This window comes from Schistocerca nitens, chromosome 1, assembly GCF_023898315.1.
Source record: "Schistocerca nitens isolate TAMUIC-IGC-003100 chromosome 1, iqSchNite1.1, whole genome shotgun sequence".
Lineage (NCBI taxonomy): Eukaryota > Metazoa > Arthropoda > Insecta > Orthoptera > Acrididae > Schistocerca > Schistocerca nitens.
In genome coordinates this window covers 204,683,164-204,703,393 of record NC_064614.1, presented here as the reverse complement: position 1 = coordinate 204,703,393, position 20,230 = coordinate 204,683,164, and the positions used below count along the sequence as shown (strand labels likewise).

At 37.8% G+C, this 20,230-nt stretch overlaps 1 protein-coding gene across 2 annotated transcripts in view; it reads left to right on the top strand.

Moving 5' to 3' along the window:
* The first annotated feature begins 11,159 nt into the window (after nt 1-11,159).
* The window catches only part of LOC126245897 (replication factor C subunit 2), a 50,172-nt gene continuing 41,101 nt past the window's right edge, over nt 11,160-20,230 (top strand). The window contains exons 1-3 of one of the 2 annotated variants that reach the window (XM_049948354.1): nt 11,160-11,411; nt 13,526-13,637; nt 19,076-19,284. In XM_049948354.1, coding sequence (XP_049804311.1) covers nt 11,305-11,411; nt 13,526-13,637; nt 19,076-19,284 — 428 coding nt within the window. In that variant the 5' untranslated portion in view covers nt 11,160-11,304. Of the gene's footprint in view, nt 11,412-11,850; nt 12,726-13,525; nt 13,638-19,075; nt 19,285-20,230 lie in introns of those variants that run through there. The other variant, XM_049948355.1, reaches the window with a different exon arrangement.

The following is a 20,230-nucleotide window of genomic DNA, read 5'->3' as shown; positions in this document are numbered from 1 at the left end:
AACTACTCACTCGCGAATGCATGTGCCTTCTTATTTTATGTAGTCAGTCGGGTGTATTCCTTAATAACGTTACTTATAATATTCTGCGGCTTAGTTTCCACAATTGATCTTTCTTCTGTCACAATGCGCTTCACACGAAATATTTATTACGTGACATTCGTACGAACTCTCATTCCAAAATTACGACACTGGCTGACTAAGTTTCTAACAATTTAACAGGGCAGTTACAAGCTCACCAGTTTAGTACTGAAGGGAAGTGTGGGGAGATGGTGGATTGGGGGGGAGGGGAATAAAAATCGTAGAGGGAGACCAAGAGATGAACCCAGTAAGCAGATTCAAAGAACGTAGCTTGCAGTGGTTATTTGGAAATGAAGAGCCTTGCAGAGGATAGAATAGCATGAAGAGCTGCATCAAATCAGTCTTCAGTCCGAAGACCATAACAACAACAATCTTTCTGTTATGCAACCAATAACTGTGTTCTGTTGAGGATATATTTTTCTTCATGAACTGTTTAGATACCATGATGGACATGATCTTATCGAAAACATTTAAATCTCATACTGTGGGAAAACTCTGACACGTGAGATATTTTCAAGGATGATTCACACTGGCCGTCACCCCATGTTATGGCATTGTCATGTGAGGGCGCATTCACACTGTGCATCAAGTCACATCACATCAGTTCGTTTAGCTCTGTACCAAACAGTAAAAGTGTGGTTGTGAACTACCATCCATTATACAAACAGTATGCGTATAGTATAGGAACTGAGGAACTAACAACGATGAATTTTATTAATGGCGAAACCAAACTTCGTAAAGTGTGTTATTGATCATTTTTGTATGGCAATATGCTGAGAAGTGAAACAACATTTCGAAACTTCGATTTTTACTGACTAGCAGAAATATAAACATACAAAAACATCAAACAATATTCTTAAGGGACTAAACAGAGTCTATTTAGCTTATCCATTACTTGTAATACATCACAAACCACTGTATTTTATCTCCTTCATTGGAACTGAATTTTTCACTTAAAAAGTTATTTAATGAAAACTGCTTAATCAACTTGTGTTCTTATTTATATATGGTGTGGGCATCAATGAAAAAAATATCCAAATCGCCATGGAACATTTGCAGTTTACAACAAAAACAAAACAGAGTTATTATTATTCAGGCATGGGTCCAATAGGACCATTCAAGGTACAATCAGTTAGTGTCACTTTTGGTGGTTTCCTTCCTTTTTGTCCAAATTTGATTCATCCTTTCAGAATGAAATCTCTTTCTTTCATCAGACCACAGGGTTCCAGCCTATTTTCTAATTTCCCTCTGACCAACTTTTAAGTCAAATATCTTTTGTCTAAATGTTTTTCTATCTTTAACTTGTGCCTGACTTACACTGGCTACTTTAAGAGCCTCTCTAGTTGCAGCGATCCATGTAATTGGTTAGTTGTGGCCTTACTTCTGTTTTCTTAGAATTCCACTATTTGTTTTGTCAACCTAGTGGGTACCATTCTCCTTAAAGTGGTCATAAAAATCTGCGTTTCCTCATATCACCATGTATGTCTGTGTATTCTTCTATTTTCTTATTACTTCTCAGCCTATAAGTTGCTCCCTCGGGTATTTTGGTGTCTAATATTTTCCTAATAATCTCTCAATTTCTTCAGTATCCACACTTCTATTTAAAACTGAAGTTTCAGCTCCATAAAGACATTCAGGTTTGATTACAGTGCTGTAATACGTAAGTGAACTGAATTTAGAACGTGGTTTTTATTATAAATATTTTGTGTTAATCTGAATGCAGTTGCCGTTTTTTGACAGCGAACTTCGTTTGCAGCTTTTTCCAAAACTTTCTATTGTGTGTTTTCCCCCAAGTATTTAAACTGAGAAACCCTTTTTATATTTCCATATTTCATGTTCAAAAAATTTGGTACTTGATTGTTGCATGTCATATATTCTGTTTTTTCAAATTATATTTGTAGTCCTCCTTTTCCATAACCTATTTAAGAATTTATATTTATTTTTGAGGTGTGGTGATTATCCTAGTTAAAGCTGCCAGATCATTTGCAAAAGTGAGGCAATCTACTCTAATATTACATCGATTTAAGTTGATTGATTGATCTGTATTTTGACTCGACTTTTTCTCTCGCCATTCTGTAAGTAACTTTTCCAAAACATAGTTAAACAGAAATGTGGAGAGTTCATCTCCCTGTCTCAACACATCTTTATATCAAATGGTTCAGAAATTTCTCCCATGAATTTTACTTTAGGTTTAGAGTCAGTTAACGTTTCCTTAATCAGTGTTATAGTTATATTGCGTCAACCTTTTTCCTTTAAAATAATATATCATAACAGTAATATAAAAAGTCCCCCCCATGAACCATGGACCTTGCCGTTGGTGGGGAGGCTTGCGTGCCTCAGCGATACAGATGGCCGTACCGTAGGTGCAACCACAACGGAGGGGTATCTGTTGACAGGCCAGACAAACATGTGGTTCCTGAAGAGGAGCAGCAGCCTTTTCAGTAGTTGCAGGGGCAACAGTCTGGATGATTGACTGATCTGGCCTTGTAACATTAACCAAAACGGCCTTGCTGTGCTGGTACTGCGAACGGCTGAAAGCAAGGGGAAACTACGGCCGTAATTTTTCCCGAGGACATGCAGCTTTACTGTATGATTAAATGATGATGGCATCCTCTTGGGTAAAATATTCCAGACGTAAAATAGTCCCCCATTCCGATCTCCGGGCGGGGACTACTCAAGAGGACGTCGTTATCAGGAGAAAGAAAACTGGCGTTCTACGGATCAGAGCGTGGAATGTCAGATCCCTTAATCGGGCAGGTAGGTTAGAAAATTTAAAAAGGGAAATGGATAGGTTAAAGTTAGATATAGTGGGAATTAGTGAAGTTCGGTGGCAGGAGGAACAAGACTTTTGGTCAGGTGATTACAGGGTTATAAATACAAAATCAAATAGGGGTAATGCAGGAGTAGGTTTAATAATGAATAAAAAAATAGGAGTGCGGGTTAGCTACTACAAACAGCATAGTGAACGCATTATTGTGGCCAAGATAGACACAAAGCCCATGCCTACTACAGTAGTACAAGTTTATATGCCAACTAGCTCTGCAGATGATGAAGAAATTGATGAAATGTATGACGAGATAAAAGAAATTATTCACGTAGTGAAGGGAGACGAAAATTTAATAGTCATGGGTGACTGGAATTCGTCTGTAGGAAAAGGGAGAGAAGGAAACATAGTAGGTGAATATGGATTGGGGGGAAGAAGTGAAAGAGGAAGCCGCCTTGTAGAATTTTGCACAGAGCATAACTTAATCATAGCTAACACTTGGTTCAAGAATCATAAAAGAAGGTTGTATACCTGGAAGAATCCTGAAGATACTAAAAGGTATCAGATAGATTATATAATGGTAAGATAGAGATTTGGGAACCAGGTTTTAAACTGTAAGACATTTCCAGGGGCAGATGTGGATTCTGACCACAATCTATTGGTTATGAACTGCAGATTGAAACTGAAGAAACTGCAAAAAGGTGGGAATTTAAGGAGATGGGACCTGGATAAACTGAAAGAACCAGAGGTTGTAGAGAGTTTCAGGGAGAGCATAAGGGAACAATTGACAGGAATGGGGGAAAGAAATACAGTAGAAGAAGAATGGGTAGCTCTGAGGGATGAAGTAGTGAAGGCAGCAGAGGATCAAGTAGGTAAAAAGACGAGGGCTAATAGAAATCCTTGGGTAACAGAAGAAATATTGAATTTAATTGATGAAAGGAGAAAATATAAAAATGCAGTAAATGAAGCAGGCAAAAGGGAATACAAACGTCTCAAAAATGAGATCGACAGAAAGTCCAAAATGGCTAAGCAGGGATGGCTAGAGGACAAATGTAAGGATGTAGAGGCTTGTCTCACTAGGGGTAAGATAGATACTGCCTACAGGAAAATTAAAGAGACCTTTGGAGAGAAGAGAACCACTTGTATGAATATCAAGAGCTCAGATGGCAACCCAGTTCTAAACAAAGAAGAGAAGGCAGAAAGGTGGAAGGAGTATATAGAGGGTTTATACAAGGGCGATGTACTTGAGGACAATATTATGGAAATGGAAGAAGATGTAGATGAAGATGAAATGGGAGATAAGATACTGCGTGAAGAGTTTGACAGGGCACTGAAAGACCTGAGTCGAAACAAGGCCCCGGGAGTAGACAACATTCCATTAAAACTACTGATGGCCTTGGGAGAGCCATTCATGACAAAACTCTACCATCTGGTGAGCAAGATGTATGAGACAGGCGAAATACCCACAGACTTCAAGAAGAATATAATAATTCCAATAACAAAGAAAGCAGGTGTTGACAGATGTGAAAATTACCGAACTATCAGTTTAATAAGTCACAGCTGCAAAATACTAACGCGAATTCTTTACAGACGAATGGAAAAACTGGTAGAAGCGGACCTCGGGGAAGATCAGTTTGGATTCCGTAGAAATGTTGGAACACGTGAGGCAATGCTAACCTTACGACGTATCTTAGAAGAAAGATTAAGAAAAGGCAAACCTACGTTTCTAGCATTTGTAAACTTAGAGAAAGCTTTTGACAATGTTTACTGGAATACTCTCTTTCAAATTCTGAAGGTGGCAGGGGTAAAATACAGGGAGCGAAAGGCTATTTACAATTTGTACAGAAACCAGATGGCAGGTATATGAGTCGAGGGGCATGAAAGGGAAGCAGTGGTTGGGAAAGGAGTGAGACAGGGTTGTAGCCTCTCCCCGATGTTATTCAATCTGTATATTGAGCAAGCAGTAAAGGAAACAAAAGAAAAATTCGAAGTAGGTATTAAAATTCATGGAGAAGAAGTAAAAACTTTGAGGTTCGCCGATGACATTGTAATTCTGTCAGAGACAGCAAAGGACTTGGAAGAGCAGTTGAACGGAATGGACAGTGTCTTGAAAGGAGGATATAAGATGAACATCAACAAAAGCAAAACGAGGATAATGGAATGTAGTCAGATTAAATCGGGTGATGCTGAGGGGATTAGATTAGGAAATGAGACACTTAAAGTAGTAAAGGAGTTTTGCTATTTAGGGAGTAAAATAACTGATGATGGTCGAAGTAGAGAGGATATAAAATGTAGACTGGCAATGGCAAGGAAATCGTTTCTGAAGAAGAGAAATTTGTTAACATCGAGTATAGATTTAAGTGTCAGGAAGTCGTTTCTGAAAGTATTTGTATGGAGTGTAGCCATGTATGGAAGTGAAACATGGACGATAACCAGTTTGGACAAGAAGAGAATAGAAGCTTTCGAAATGTGGTGCTACAGAAGAATGCTGAAGATAAGGTGGGTAGATCACGTAACTAATGAGGAGGTATTGAATAGGATTGGGGAGAAGAGAAGTTTGTGGCACAACTTGACTAGAAGAAGGGATCGGTTGGTAGGACATGTTTTGAGGCATCAAGGGATCACAAATTTAGCATTGGAGGGCAGCGTGGAGGGTAAAAATCGTAGAGGGAGACCAAGAGATGAATACACTAAGCAGATTCAGAAGGATGTAGGTTGCAGTAGGTACTGGGAGATGAAGAAGCTTGCACAGGATAGAGTAGCATGGAGAGCTGCATCAAACCAGTCTCAGCACTGAAGACCACAACAACAACAACAATATAAAAAGTTACAAGATACAAAAGCACTCAATCCAGAACGCCGAAAATAAGTTAATTTCCGTTGTTAGGTGACAGTGACATCGTCAAAACTACTTCCTGAGAAACCTTCTTGACCTGACATGGCCTGTTGACTGTCTACATTTACATGCAACACATCTTCTGAAAGTTCGGAAATAGTTTTATGCTGTCGCGTTTATATGTTAAGGTCTGAAGCAGATTTGGTAGCCCAGTTAAATATGGCGTTTGGAAAGCATCTGATCCACTTGCTGATTCAGTCAACATAATCGTTACTTCTTTTCACTTAAATGCTACAGGTAGACAGCTTAATGCTCAGCCTAATGTTTCTGCTTGCCCTTACTCCACAAGAAGACCACATTGGCCGAATATTCTGAAATCAAGACATAATTTGACAACCCAAGAAGTTTCAAAACCGCCTGTGTTTAAATGGAAGCGAAAGTCGATAGCGGAATTGAAAAGCCGGTAACTCAACTGTGTTCATCGATAAACCTGATGTAAACATGGGTAGACATTACATTACATTAATATTTGTTCCATAGATCACAAATACAGCATTTTGTAATGATGTGGAATTACGAATAATAATAATAATTTTTTTGTTTTTTTACGGTTACTACTTCATATCCGAAAATGTGGAAGGAGTTGTCTCTCAGAAATTCTTTTCATTTGTTTTTAAATGTTAGTTGGGTACCTGTTATACTTTTAATGCTATTTGGCAAATGACCAAAGATTTTTGTGACAGCATAACTCATCTCTTTCTGTGCCAAAGTCAGATATGACTCAGAGTAATGAAGATCATCCTTTCTTCTAGTTTTGTGGCTATACTCTTCCCTAATGTTTTTGAATTGGGATGGATTATTAATAATAAATTTCTTAAGTGAATACATGTATTGTGAGGGCACTGTGTATAACCCAAGTTTCTTCAGTTAAAGATGTAGAGAAAACTATATTACAGGTAAAAAACAAAATTTCTGCTGGGTAGGGTGTCATACCTACCAAAGTAGTTAAAGTAGCTGCCAGGATAACAGCTCACCCGATTTGCACAATAATTAATAAATCACTCTAAGAGGGCCACTTTCCAGATGTCCTAAAGAAGGTAAAACCCTTGTATTAAAAAAGACTCAAGAGAAGATATGGGGAACTACCTCCCAATCTCTATTCTTCCGATTTTTTCAAAAATATTGGAAAAAGTGGTGGTAACACATATTAAAAAATTTATAGAGAAATCAAACATAATTTCAGATAATCAATATGGCTTTCAAAAAGACAAGAGTACAATAGAGGTCATTAATGAGTTTGTTAAAAAAAAAAGTTCCACCTTAAACAAGTCGAGAAAAGTTGCAGGATTATTCTGTGGCCTCACAAAAGCAATTGATTGAGTAAACCATCACTTGCTCCTGTATGAAATAGAAAGATATGGAATTGGGGGTTGTGTAATGCCTCACAAACGGAAAACAGAGGGTAGTTAAAGGGAAATGGATGATTATTTCGCAAGGCGTTCCACAAGGCTCAGTTCTTGGTCCAATTTCACTTAATCACTCTCAGCTTTACTCGATGAAGATACTTCTGCCCTTGTTGAAAGCAATGATCCTGAACAAATTCCTTCAACTTTCACAAAACTGTTAGACAGTTTGGAAAACTGATCCCAACGAAATGGGTTAAAATTGATTATTGGGAAAACACATTTGCTGCCATTTGAAACTAAAATCTCTAAGGTAAGAGAATTCCAATTAGTTGTAGAAACCAAGAACTGAAAGAAGCGGAATGTGTTAAATTTTTGGGCATGCATTTGGACCAAAATCTATCCTGGTCATCACACATAAAGGATTTAGCAAGTAAATTAAACATACTGACATTTGTAATGACGATTCTATCATATTCAACTAGTATGGAGACAAGAAAAATAGTTAACCACAGTTACTTTGAATCAGTTATAAGGTATGGCATTATTTCTTGGGGAAGCACAAGAAAAAGACTAGAAACATAAAGTCACAAAAATCAGTTTTTAGAAATATATCTAAAGCAAAACCGAACGTATCCTATGGCCCACTGTTAAGAAATTTTAAAATATTAACTGCTCCATATTTGTACATTTATGAACTGCTTTGTATGGAGTGTAGCCATGTATGGAAGTGAAACATGGACGAAAAATAGTTTGGACAAGAAGAGATTGGTAGATCACATAACTAATTAGGAGGTATAGAATTGAATTGGGGAGAAGAGGAGATTGTGGCACAACTTGACTAGAAGAATGGATCAGTTGGTAGGTCATGTTCTGAGGCATCAAGGGATGACCAATTTAGTATTGGAGGGCAGGGTGGAGGATAAACATCGTAGAGGGAGACCAAGAGATGAATACACTAAGCAGATTCAGAAGGATGTAGGTTGCAGTAGGTACTGGGACATGCAGAAGCTTTCACAGGATAGAGTAGCATGGAGAGCTGCATCAAACCAATCTCAGGACTGAAAACCACAACAACAACAATGAACTGATTGTTTTTGTATACAGTAACTCCAAGTTATTCACAGAGAAAACTTTAAACATCAATGCAGTACTTCAAACAAGGAGAATTTCATGCTTCCCACATATAAATTAAAGCTGTTTGCACAATCCCCAGAATATATGGACATGAAAATTTACAACATTCTAAAAAGGAAACAAATCCTCAGCATGGAGATGGGGCAACTACAGCAAAAACTATGACAGTTGTTAGTACAGAAATGTTATTATTCCTTATAAGCTTAATGATAATATGAGAATCTGAGCAGGAAAGCAAGTGGCTGAAGTGTTTTGTTAATTAAGCTTATAAGTTTTATGTCTAATAATGACTGTAATAATTATTCTCTCTTTTTGCAGTAATACTGTTGCTAGGCTAAACACTGTCTCTGTGAAATTAATAATTATTGTTTCAGTAATACACATACATTGTAATTGCAGTACTGACGAGTCCCATGTATACTAAACCTTGCGACTTAACTCTGTATGCTGTAGGACAATAAAAATTCTGATTCTGAAATGTCTACATGGTAATCTTGGGTGGGCTCCAGCTATTATTCTGAATACATTCTTTTGTGCAATGAATACTTTTTCTCTTAATGATAAATTACGCCATATTATGATGTCACATGAAAGCAGTGAATGAAAATAGGCATAGTAGGCTAATTTACTGATAACCAAAATTTGCAACAACTCTTATAGCATAAGTAGCTGAACCTAACTGTTTCAGTAGATCAGCAATGTGTTTCTTCCACTTCAATTTCTCATCAATGCACTTATCCAGAAAGTTTGAATACTCTGCCTTAGACTCCTGTTCAAAGTCTATATTTATCAAAGTGTTATGCCATTTACTGTACAGAATTGTATACACTGTGTTTTCTCAAAATTTAGTGAGGCTCCATTTGTAGAGACTCACTTAAAATTTTTCTGAAACACCATGTATTCTTTCGCGTTTGCTTTTGAACGTCATTAGATTTCGTTTCACGTGGAGCTGAAGCCAATCTGTGACCAGTACTCTCAAGTACGATCATAATGATACTTTTATACTGTGTTACACACACACAGAATGAGCAATAATGCAGGACAACAGCCTTTCCAGTATATTTAACTTGCACAACACTGCCTAGCGAGATGGTCTGACTAACCTGCAATGATGTGAGCAGTTGCAGTTCAGATACAAAAATAGACAAGCAGAGAAAAAATATAGCCTCGGATGTCATTTAATTTTTAAAGAGAATGAAATAGTACTGGGCAAAACTCTAGCACAGCCGCACACTTCTTTGGTGACCAGACTCTCGTTCTCACCTGAACAAGTATTCTAATTACAAATAAGAGTAATAAAAATTCCTAACTTAAACTCAGGGTAGCTTTCCTGAGCGAGCTATGTGTGATGCAAAAACATACTGCAGGGATTTCAGCGTACTGTTGAATACTGGAGCTAGTAATTACAGTAATCTCTTAGCTCATTCCTTATCTGAATCCAAGGAGTACATTTCAGTTCTGGAAGTGTCCTCTGCTTCGTTGATAATGAGCCGATCAACAACAAAATCCACGAAGCCACCCAGGTGCTGCATTTTCTCTTATTTTATGATGCAAAAGCATACTTCAAGGATTCCAGCGTATTGTTGAATGCTGGAGCTACTAATTACAGTAATCTCTTAGCTCATTCCTTATCTGAATCCAAGGAGTACATTTCAATTCTGGGACTGTGTTCTGCTTCGTTGATAACGAGTCGATCAACAACAGCATCCACGAAGCCACCCAGGTGCTGCATTTTCTCCTCGTCTTTTATGACATGCTGTTGTATATCCCGCCAGCGTATGGCAGTGACATGTGAAAAAGCTGCGTGCGTTAGTTCCAGTACGTCTGGCGGCTTAACAGTCTCGTTATTTCTTGCAACAAATCGCTTAATGTGGTTCCTGATCAGTGCTGTTGGGTTCTTATTGCAATGCTACAGTGACAAATGTGAAAATTCAGCATTTGTATGGTGTGCTCGATTCTGTGAAAATGACTGTTTTTCGTGTTTCTATGACACCACCCTGGTTCGAGCGACACTACGGACATAGTCTAAATAAAGAGAATTTGATTTTTCATTTTTGTCTTAAAAATTAATTTGTTTTATTTTCTTAATTTAAGGAACCTTTATTAAAAATCTTTCATAAAATATCTATAATTAAGAATTTATACTCGAAACGAAAACAGGGATTTCGCGTGCAGTATGTAATTAGAAACAAGAAAATATGTGTTATTCATAAAAAAAGATGATGAGTTTTACAATTTCGAGATGTAGGTATTTCAAAGTGAAGGAAAAGGGGATGAATAAAGCGAAAGTGAACTTCACAATATCATCAATTTACTACGCTACCAATTCCGCTACACCTCCTGTGGGCACTTGGCCCTCAACTGTATCAAATATAGCTTCTTGGAAAACTTCAAAGCCGATTTTTTCTGTAAATTTATGAAAACATTAAGAATAACTTTTTAACTATGTTCCACACACGTGTTTCACTACGGAGTAGTAAGCAGCCTCAGCAATTTTCATACTCAGCGTGAGAGTGAGAACACAGCAGTACATAGAGTGTGACTTCACGATTTTTCAAATAAAAACTACATAGCTAAAGCGTGATTAGGAAAAACGTTGATGACCATTAATGTATTAAAATATCTTAAAGTTTCATGTAACGCAACATAGGAATAAGATATCTAATACATAAGTATGCTCTACTTCCAAGAGCGAAACAACACCTGTGGAAGTGTGCTACAGATTCTGACCAATCATCGCGTTTGTATACAACAGGTTTAAAATAGGATGAACGGAGTTTTTTTATACAAGCGGATTTCAAGAATCGATTTTGAAGTGTTTATATGACCACCCAGAAGCAGTATTGGGAATTCGTTATACGAAATCCAGTTTTGGGAGTCCCATGTAAACGGGGTGATTATGGAATGTTATGAAGGATTGTGATGTGATGTGACGCGACGTAACGTCACGGTCACTGTGAATTGGCCTATACGGAACTTATCTGGCAACACTGGCGATACCGTCATTTGTCAGTAGAAACAGATGTAGTCAACAATTAGGCGGGAGAAGTTTTGGCTGTGGATTATACTTGTATCGTGAGTTCGGAATGGCAGGTGACGAAGAAAACCCTGATATAGAAATAGAAGCGTCGACATCGAAGTCAGGTCCTGCTAATAAAAGTTCTAAGGGGAAATCTGCCCACCGGTTACCATGGTATGTTGCTAGTCTGTGTCACAAGAAAAACAGTGCTCGAAGGAGATAAAAACTTTGTTTACTAGAAGTCAGAAGCAGTTACTTTCACTTTTTATAATTGCGTTATTCGAACTGTGTAACCTGTTTCAGCGATTTTATTGCATGGTACATAATTTTACGTTCCCAACTCTTCCATTTTTGTAATAGAATGTGAAACCATTTGATTCATAAATTGTGTGCATTTCTCATGGATACATGTACTTAGTAAATTGTATTGTCGTTATTGCCGCAAAATTTTCATTAAGCCACGATGAAAAATTATTCCCTTTGCACCCGACCATAAAATGTACACTTTGACAGATTAAAGTGGCGTTGTTATTTGGACTTGTTTGTTATTGTATGCTGCAGACGTTTGAAGAAAGAAAAATCATCGTTACTGTGGTCTACTTACTAATATCAAAATGCTGGCCATTAAAATTGCGATTCAACAAGGATAGAAAATAACGAAACTTGGTTTTTTGTGCTTTTACAGCATTTTAGGAAGAATACATGATAAAGCGTGTAGGTGTTTTGAGGGAGGGTTACAAGATGCGGAATGTGGTATTCCAGCTACCACTTCTGACAGTAACAACATCTCTAACGTACCTGGTCGCCAAGTTGTACTGAACTTGGATGACTGATAAGGTACATCATTCCTGTGCCAATGGTCATCAGTTGTGGTGGCTTATGAGTTGTGAAATGCCAGTCTCTCATTAACCCATGACCAGATGTTTTCAGTGGTTGAGATATCAGGGGAATTTTCTGACCAGGACTACAAGCAAAACTGTGTGTATGGGGATTGGTCAGGAAAGCATGGGCAACATGCGGCCTTGCATTGTAATGTTGAAAGATAATAATAGAATAGAGAGACCGTGAAGATAGGCCTCAGTCACTAGCTTAAATACATCCGAAATATAATGGCTTCTGTCTAAATTACTAACTATGCGGACCAGATATCATAGTGTTTTGTACACTATGGCACTCCATGCCATCACACCTGTATGATGATAGGGAATGCAGTCTGGCAATGTTCATTCTCTTTGGAGCCTCCACACATGGATATATGCATCGTGATGCTGTACACACAACAGGGACTCATCTGAAAAGGTGACGTGGCATCACTGCTGTGCGCAGTTTTGTTGTTGGGCACATCACTGTTGTCGTGTCTCTCTCTGCTACTGTGTGAAGGAAAACCAAAACATTGGTTGCTGTGCTGACCATCAATGATCCTCGAGATGTCATCATATTGTCTGTTTGGATATTTGTCTTGCTGCAAACGAGTGTTCCTGGCTCAAGGTAATTGACGTGGCTGCATGATCCTGCATGGGTTAGTGAATAATACATCTGCCCTTGCTTGATTCTATTTGCTTGGGACCATTGACATCCAGCATGGCACTGATTATGGCCCTCTTGAACTCGTCAAATCCAGTTTGCATGGCAGTCTTGGAATCACAAACAGTGTAAGCAGGAACACCACAGTATGTCAAACTGCAGTCTCGATTGGCCATGACTCCCCTTCTGTTGAACTTAGATACATGTTGGTAGATGTTTCTCTTATTTTGTGCGAATATGACACAGTCTTCTTGCAGAAAATGGTAGTGTTTGAATTTGAAGATAATGAAGTCACAAATTGAGTTCTCATTCCCGTGTAGATGTTTCTTTTTATCCAGACTGTGGATGGTGTATCTCTCCCCGACCTGCCACTTTTATGCCATGAAGTTGTGCCATCTCAGTATTTTCTTTCTCAGCTGCTGACTAGAGCCATGAAATCCTGAAAACTTTTTTAGGCACCAAATGAATCGCACCATTTTTTCCAGTTTACAGATTTGATTTGAGAATGTACGCCATGTTAGAAATTGGGCTCCTTCTCTTTGATGATGTGCAGTAAATGCTTTTTTGGTATGAATTATCATTTTTTAAATGAAATGAGCTAATAGTTTGATTTTTAAATTTATTTTAGTTTCTTTAATCAGTCCAGGAAGACCATTTGTAAGATTGTACACAAACTGTAACCAAATGTTTTTGTTTCCTCCATGTTACTGCATGAATAATGTTTTCAATTTTCTTGTATGTTAAACAGACTTTTATGTTGGCAGGATTGAGAAGTACCGCCCAATGAAATTTGAAGATATTGTAGGAAATGAAGAGGGTGTAGCCCGCTTAGGGCAGTTCGCAAAAACTGGGGAATGTCCAAATATCATAATTGCTGTAAGTATTTAGTACATCACACAAACAGGTATGTAATTTATGAAGCACAAGAGCAGACAGTCCTATTCTTGAGACTAATGAAATATGGGCTGATTGATTTGTGCAAGAATAACCAGTGATCGATAAATGATGAGTAGTAGTATTGGGACACGCCAGAAAGTTATTCGTTGTCTTATTAGCTACTCATACATTTAGAATTAATTTAGAAGTGTCTGATATTTCATTATAAAGTAACTGTTTTCTAAGTAAAAGTCTGTATTCACAAATGTTATATCCAGAACCAGTAGAAGTCGTAGTTACTAACGTGGTTACATTTTAGAGTTAAATGACAACTGAAATTCATAATATATAACATGAAGAAGGAGTTGGGTAAGATGGAACCGATCCTCCATTAGTAATTTTTATTCAATCTTAGCACAGTAGCTGCATCAACAACAGTGTTTTCTTTGCAGATATGAATTAGAAAAAGGTTGATATAAACTTTAAGAATAATTATGGAGAGTAATTTACTAGCTGGTTAAAGGTAAGCAGTTTAGACTGAAAGTGTATTATATCAGTAGGGATTAAAATTCTAAGACAAGATGCATGCATTTTATTATGTCGGTTGTGGGAACTACAAACTAGAAGGCTGTCGCAGGGTGGAGGTGGTAATATACGTAAGATTGTGGGAGACAATTGGGACAGAAAGATGATGATGAGAGGGAGAGCATAAAAAGTTGAAAAGAAAATAATTTATATACACAAGAAGTACGATGACAAAAGAGTGAGATAGGTCATACCACAAAATGAGGAAAGGGGCTGAGAAGAGGAAAAGGAGAAAGTAATGCCACATTAGAGACTAGCTAATGATGAGATCCAAGTATAGACTTAAGGAATTAGCTTGTTCAATACACTGATTTATTTGCAATGTAAGCAATATATACACTCATTCCTACTTACCGAGAGCTTAATTGCTGCCATTTGCAGGACAAAACTTTCATAGCAATTGATAGAAAATGTATGAACCCTCACTCATTGTTCTGTTTGATTGTGTATGCTTTTGGTAACATTTGTTTGTTGCACCATGGTCCAGATTCCATGTTAAACTGTGGAAGTTATGCTAAAGGCATGCTTTGATGGTTTAACGTGGAGGAGGTAAATCCTGTGTCAACTGAAGTAAAACCATAGCTACTACAAAAGAATATTCTTTGTCAAGCAGCGGTTAGTTGTCTTACGTATTCCACTGTTGGTACAAGGCCTGATATGGCATCCGCAGTGAACTGCGTGTCAAAATTTTTCGAGTATGCTCAAGAAAATCACAGGTCTTTGGTGAAAAAGATTCTAAAGTACAGGGTGATTATAATTAAAGTTAAACTTTCAAACCGCTGTAGAAATAACGTCACTGGTCAGAATAACGTCAAATTGTAACAGAATATTAGAAGGGGATAAAACGCATGGTAGAATAAAAAAAAGTTACTAAATGTAGCAATAGATGGCGCTGTAAGCATCATAATTTAATAGTGCTCAACATCAAATGACAAAAGAATCATACAATGCCTAAGGTGTATGTTTGATGTTAAACAAACTGTACTACTCAGCATGCATGGGTGTACAGGTGTGATACTGTTAGTTACGTAAGCCCATATCACATTAGATGGTAAAAATTGGCTTTTAATTGTCCTGAGGCCAAAAACTGCGTAAAAAGCATCAATCAAAATCAAATCGAATTATTAAGTTCCATGTGACTGGCTCAAAATATGTTCAATATGCTGTCCACCATTTTCTGCAACAACTTTATATCGAGAAACAGCATGTTCCACAACTGATCGAAGTGTTTCCGGGGTCACATTCAAAATGTGTTGTGCAGTGTGTGCCTTCAGTGCAACTAAGTTTGCAATCGGAACACAACATCTTTCAGATAGCCCCACAGCCAGAGGTCACGCGGATTAAGATCAGGTGATTGGAACGACCAGGCTGTAGGGAAATGGCGACTGATCATTCTAACATTTCCAAAATGGTGCTTCAGCAACTGCTTAACTGGATTTGTAATGTGTGGAGGTGTGCCATCTTGCATAAAAATGATCACATCCATGCTGTTGGAGAGCTGGAATAACCTGGTTGCGCAAAAAATACTCATAGCGCTTACCAGTGATGGTACAAGTAACAGGACCGGAAGCACTTGTCTCTTCGAAAAAATATGGCCCTACGATAAATGATTCTGTAAACCTGCACCACACAGTGACCTTTTCAGGATGACGTGGTACTGGTTGATTTATGTGTGATTTTCCATTGCTCATATTTGACAATTCTGTGTATTGACATATCCTGTCAGATGGAAGTGGGCTTCGTCTGTCCACAAAATCTTCCACATCCAATCATTGTCCACTTCATTGCGAGCAAGAAATTCTAAACCAATGCTATCTCTTGCTGGCAGGTCAACAGTAAGCAACTCGTGCACATGGGTAATTTTGAATGGATAGCAAAGAAGGATGTTTCGTAGGATTTTGCACACCGTGCTCACGGGTATGTCCACTGTTCAGGCAATTCTCTTTGCTCTACATATTTGCCCACCACCACTCGTATCCTCTTGAATTGTTGTGGCCACTGCTTCCACTGACATTGAATCAATTCGTTTCCTCTCTCTGAGGTTGCACACCAAAAGAATCCACCTTTCCCAATTTCCGAATCATTTTCTCCAGACCTGCGGCAGTCATCAGACCAACGCCTTTTTTCCAATCCTTCAGTGCCCAGGACTTCTGCAGAGCGACGTGTGCACAGTCGTCATTCTTGTAATACAGCTTTACAAGCAAAACATGATCCTGCATTAAGACAGTCATGGTGAACGTCACAGACTTGAAAGGAAGAAAAGCCATTTATCCGGCGTGTTTATACCAACCTCAGTGGGTCGTGCGCATGATAGGTGTTTTCATTTATGTATTCTGAGACATATAGCAACATCTATTGTTCAATTTTCACACTATTTTTCCCCCATACATTTTCCCCCTTCTTTGATAATATTGTGTTGCAATTTGCCGTCAATCTGACCAGTGGTGTTATTTCTACAGCATTTTGAAAGTTTAACTTTCACTATAATCACCTTGTGTGTAAAAGGTTGAGTGTCACTGTATATAAAGTTCGAAGCTAGCCATGCAGATTTAAGACTTAAGAAACACACACTTATACTGGCTATGCCAGTGTTCCAGCAACTCGATGCTCAGTAAGTGAGAAGGCTGCAAGAGTTTGCGGAGGAGCAGTTAAGAACAGGTAAGTGGCAACAATATGTATTGTTTTCAACAGGCAGTGTGGCTATTCAAACCCTCTGAAGAAATTTCGCCAATAGCGTGTGTTCCCCACGAGACATACGCATAACAAGTGTAGAGATTGTTTCTTTAAAACAGTTGAGGCATTCATAGCACCACAACATCACATGAAACTACCAATGTGGTGGCTCACAATTCAGCATCTTGAAAGGTACATGAAGAACACCTTCCTGGGTGCCCAGAAGAAACTGCTACCTATAAATCACCGACTAGTCTGTTTGTTGTCACAAGGAGCAAAGCCTCGTGTACCACAGAACACTCAGCAAAATTTACTATTAATGCCCTTGAAATTGCCAGATTTGTAGTATTTTCTACTTTGTTCTTAGTTCAGATGTGTGTATTTGCCTTTGGTATTGCTTGCTTCTGGCTCAATAAACAGGCCTTTTATTGATGTCAAGTGTACTCACTGTGAAGCACGAAAGACTTAAAAAATCACTTCAGAACATGGAAAGAAATTAAATTGATAGTGCAGTAGCTGATTTGTCTAGTCCAAGGCAGTATCAAGTCTCTTTCTTGAAATTTGTCTGATAACTTGTGAGATATTTCAACTTCAGGTTGATACTGCTCATTGCAAAAATTTGTCTGCTCATTGCAAAAATTTGTAGGCTGAGGGGGTGGGGGCAGCTGCACATTCATTGTTATTTAAAGTGACTGAAGATATCTTTTGATAGCAATACATCAGATGTTATTTTGATTGCATTATGTAGAGATATTTGGGTGTATATTGGAGTGAATGCTGTTATATTGTGAATAAAATAATCAGTTTGGAGATTTTGCTCCCTCTCAGTTGAATCCATACAGTCAGTTATTTTTCGTCTTTGAGGCTTGTCTGTGGGTGGCAAATTATCAATATTCTATATGTTAACACTTATGGGATAGTTATTTGGAAGCAAAAGTTGTGACTGATCAAACTTTTAAAATACTACACTTACAGGCATGCTCAGTATACAGATGGACATGCATTATTTTCAATCACAAATAAGAGAAAACTGCTGCAAAAATATAAAACAAGCAGGAATTCTTGGTAAAACATCATCAGACCAGCAGAATTTGCAAGTGTATCACTAGCAGAATGGCAGCAGACATATATATTCCTCAGGTACATAAAGTAGAATGTTCCACTTTCTTGCAAATATTGAGAGACTGCAAAACTGTTAAGCGAATCACCAGGTGTGACTGTTGAACATGTGTTTCCAAGCATATACTGATTATTTGTATGAAAAAAAGAAAAAGGGGGGGGGGGCGACTCATGCAAGGAATCAGATCAGTCTGTAGTCAGAAGGATACTGGAAAAATCTGAATGGAACACAAATTATGCATGGAGTAGAGGTAGAAAGCGTAACTTCCATTTCAGTGTCATTGACAGAAATGAACTGATAATTACATACACTGTAAGATTTCAATACTTTGCTTGACATCTCTTTAAATTTCAAAATGATAACTGGTTTTCAGCAATACAGTATAAGGATGAATCTGTAAAATAGTTTTGTTGTTGTCTCTCAGTTTCTTGCTCCGGATTACTACTTGATTTATTTGTGGAGATCTTTTTTGTGAAGAGTACTTCCTACTTTTTTGATGATTCAGTGGTAGGATTTACAGCATCGTTGTGTAATTACTTGACTGGTATAGTCAGTTCATTAATATCATCCTCATTGTAGCGCGATAAAAGTAAATTTTGACAATTTTATGCAGAGTGATTGATAGTTAGGGCTTACTGTTGTTACCAACACACACTGACTGCAGTCCTCAGAACTGACCGGGGGTTGGCACACCAGTTTACTGTTCATGGACGATATGGTGACACATACCAACTAAACGGTTGCAAGCATGCTGGAGACAACTGGCTCAGCAGCTGCATTGCTGGAGCAATGACATCATCTTAACTTCTATGACTCAAACATCAAAAGTTGCAACTTATATAAGGTTTTTATTCATTCTCAGTTTTCTTTTGTAAATCTGATAGTACATGATTCCCGGTTTCAGGTATGGTTGTTATGTAATGTATGTTTTATGTTAATGTATAAAAGTGTTTAGTATCCAAATTTCATTTTTTCTGGCCCCATACTTAAACACTAATCATTGCTCATATGATACACACAAATTATAGTCAGTTTTTTTTTTTTTTTTTTTTTTTTTCAGGGGCCACCAGGTGTTGGCAAAACCACCACTATTTTGTGCCTTGCAAGAGTTTTACTGGGAGATGCAGTCAACTCAGCTGTTCTTGAACTGAATGCATCAAATGACAGAGGTCTGGATGTTGTTAGAAATAAGATTAAGATGTTTGCTCAGCAGAAGGTTACATTACCACCAGGCAAGCACAAAATTGTGATACTTGATGAAGCTGACAGGTAAGTCTCCTCTATACATATATTTTGATACTTAATTTGCCTGGACTACTTTGTAGGTACAATGAAAGTTTTCGAGCCAATTAATAAAATTTGCAACTATAATACATGCATTTTGAAAATATATATAAAAATCTGGCAACCTGCAGAAAACAAATTATTTTATGAACAAAGAAAATGCTTGATGCTTTTTAATAACTATTAATTATAGCGTCACTCAAGTTGTTTATAACTCTTTTAAAATTTGCAAAGTACAGAAAATAATTGCTTTCACAAGTAAGACATTTTTGTTTCCCCTGTGCCGGCCGAAGTGGCCGTGCGGTTAAAGGCGCTGCAGTCTGGAACCGCAAGACCGCTACGGTCGCAGGTTCGAATCCTGCCTCGGGCATGGATGTTTGTGATGTCCTTAGGTTAGTTAGGTTTAACTAGTTCTAAGTTCTAGGGGACTAATGACCTCAGCAGTTGAGTCCCATAGTGCTCAGAGCCATTTGAACCATTTGTTTCCCCTGCCCCTCACCCAATCGAAAATGTTATTGCGCCATATGCGAGTTTTTTCTGCCATGCCACTGTTTTGCATGAAATGACAATAATTTAATAAGGCTGAAGTGAAGTGCAGATTGTGTTGTTGTCAGGTAGAAATTATGTTAATGATGTAATGTGTTCAGTTAATGTAATTTTTGTAAGTTACGAATGATGTGCATAACTTACTTCACAGTAAATCGGTGTTTTTGATTTACAGTTACTGTAAATAACTAGTGTATAATGTTACATTACTTTTATATTTAACAAGAATGTATATTGTCTGCTTTTATAGTAAATAAACAGTATTGTTCAATTTGTTAGTTGCTATTATCCGCGAATAACTGGATATCGGTGCACACATCAGGGCTGTAGAAGAAATTGAGACATGGAGGTGGATGAGCCAGCTTTAGAAGAGTAATAAAACTAG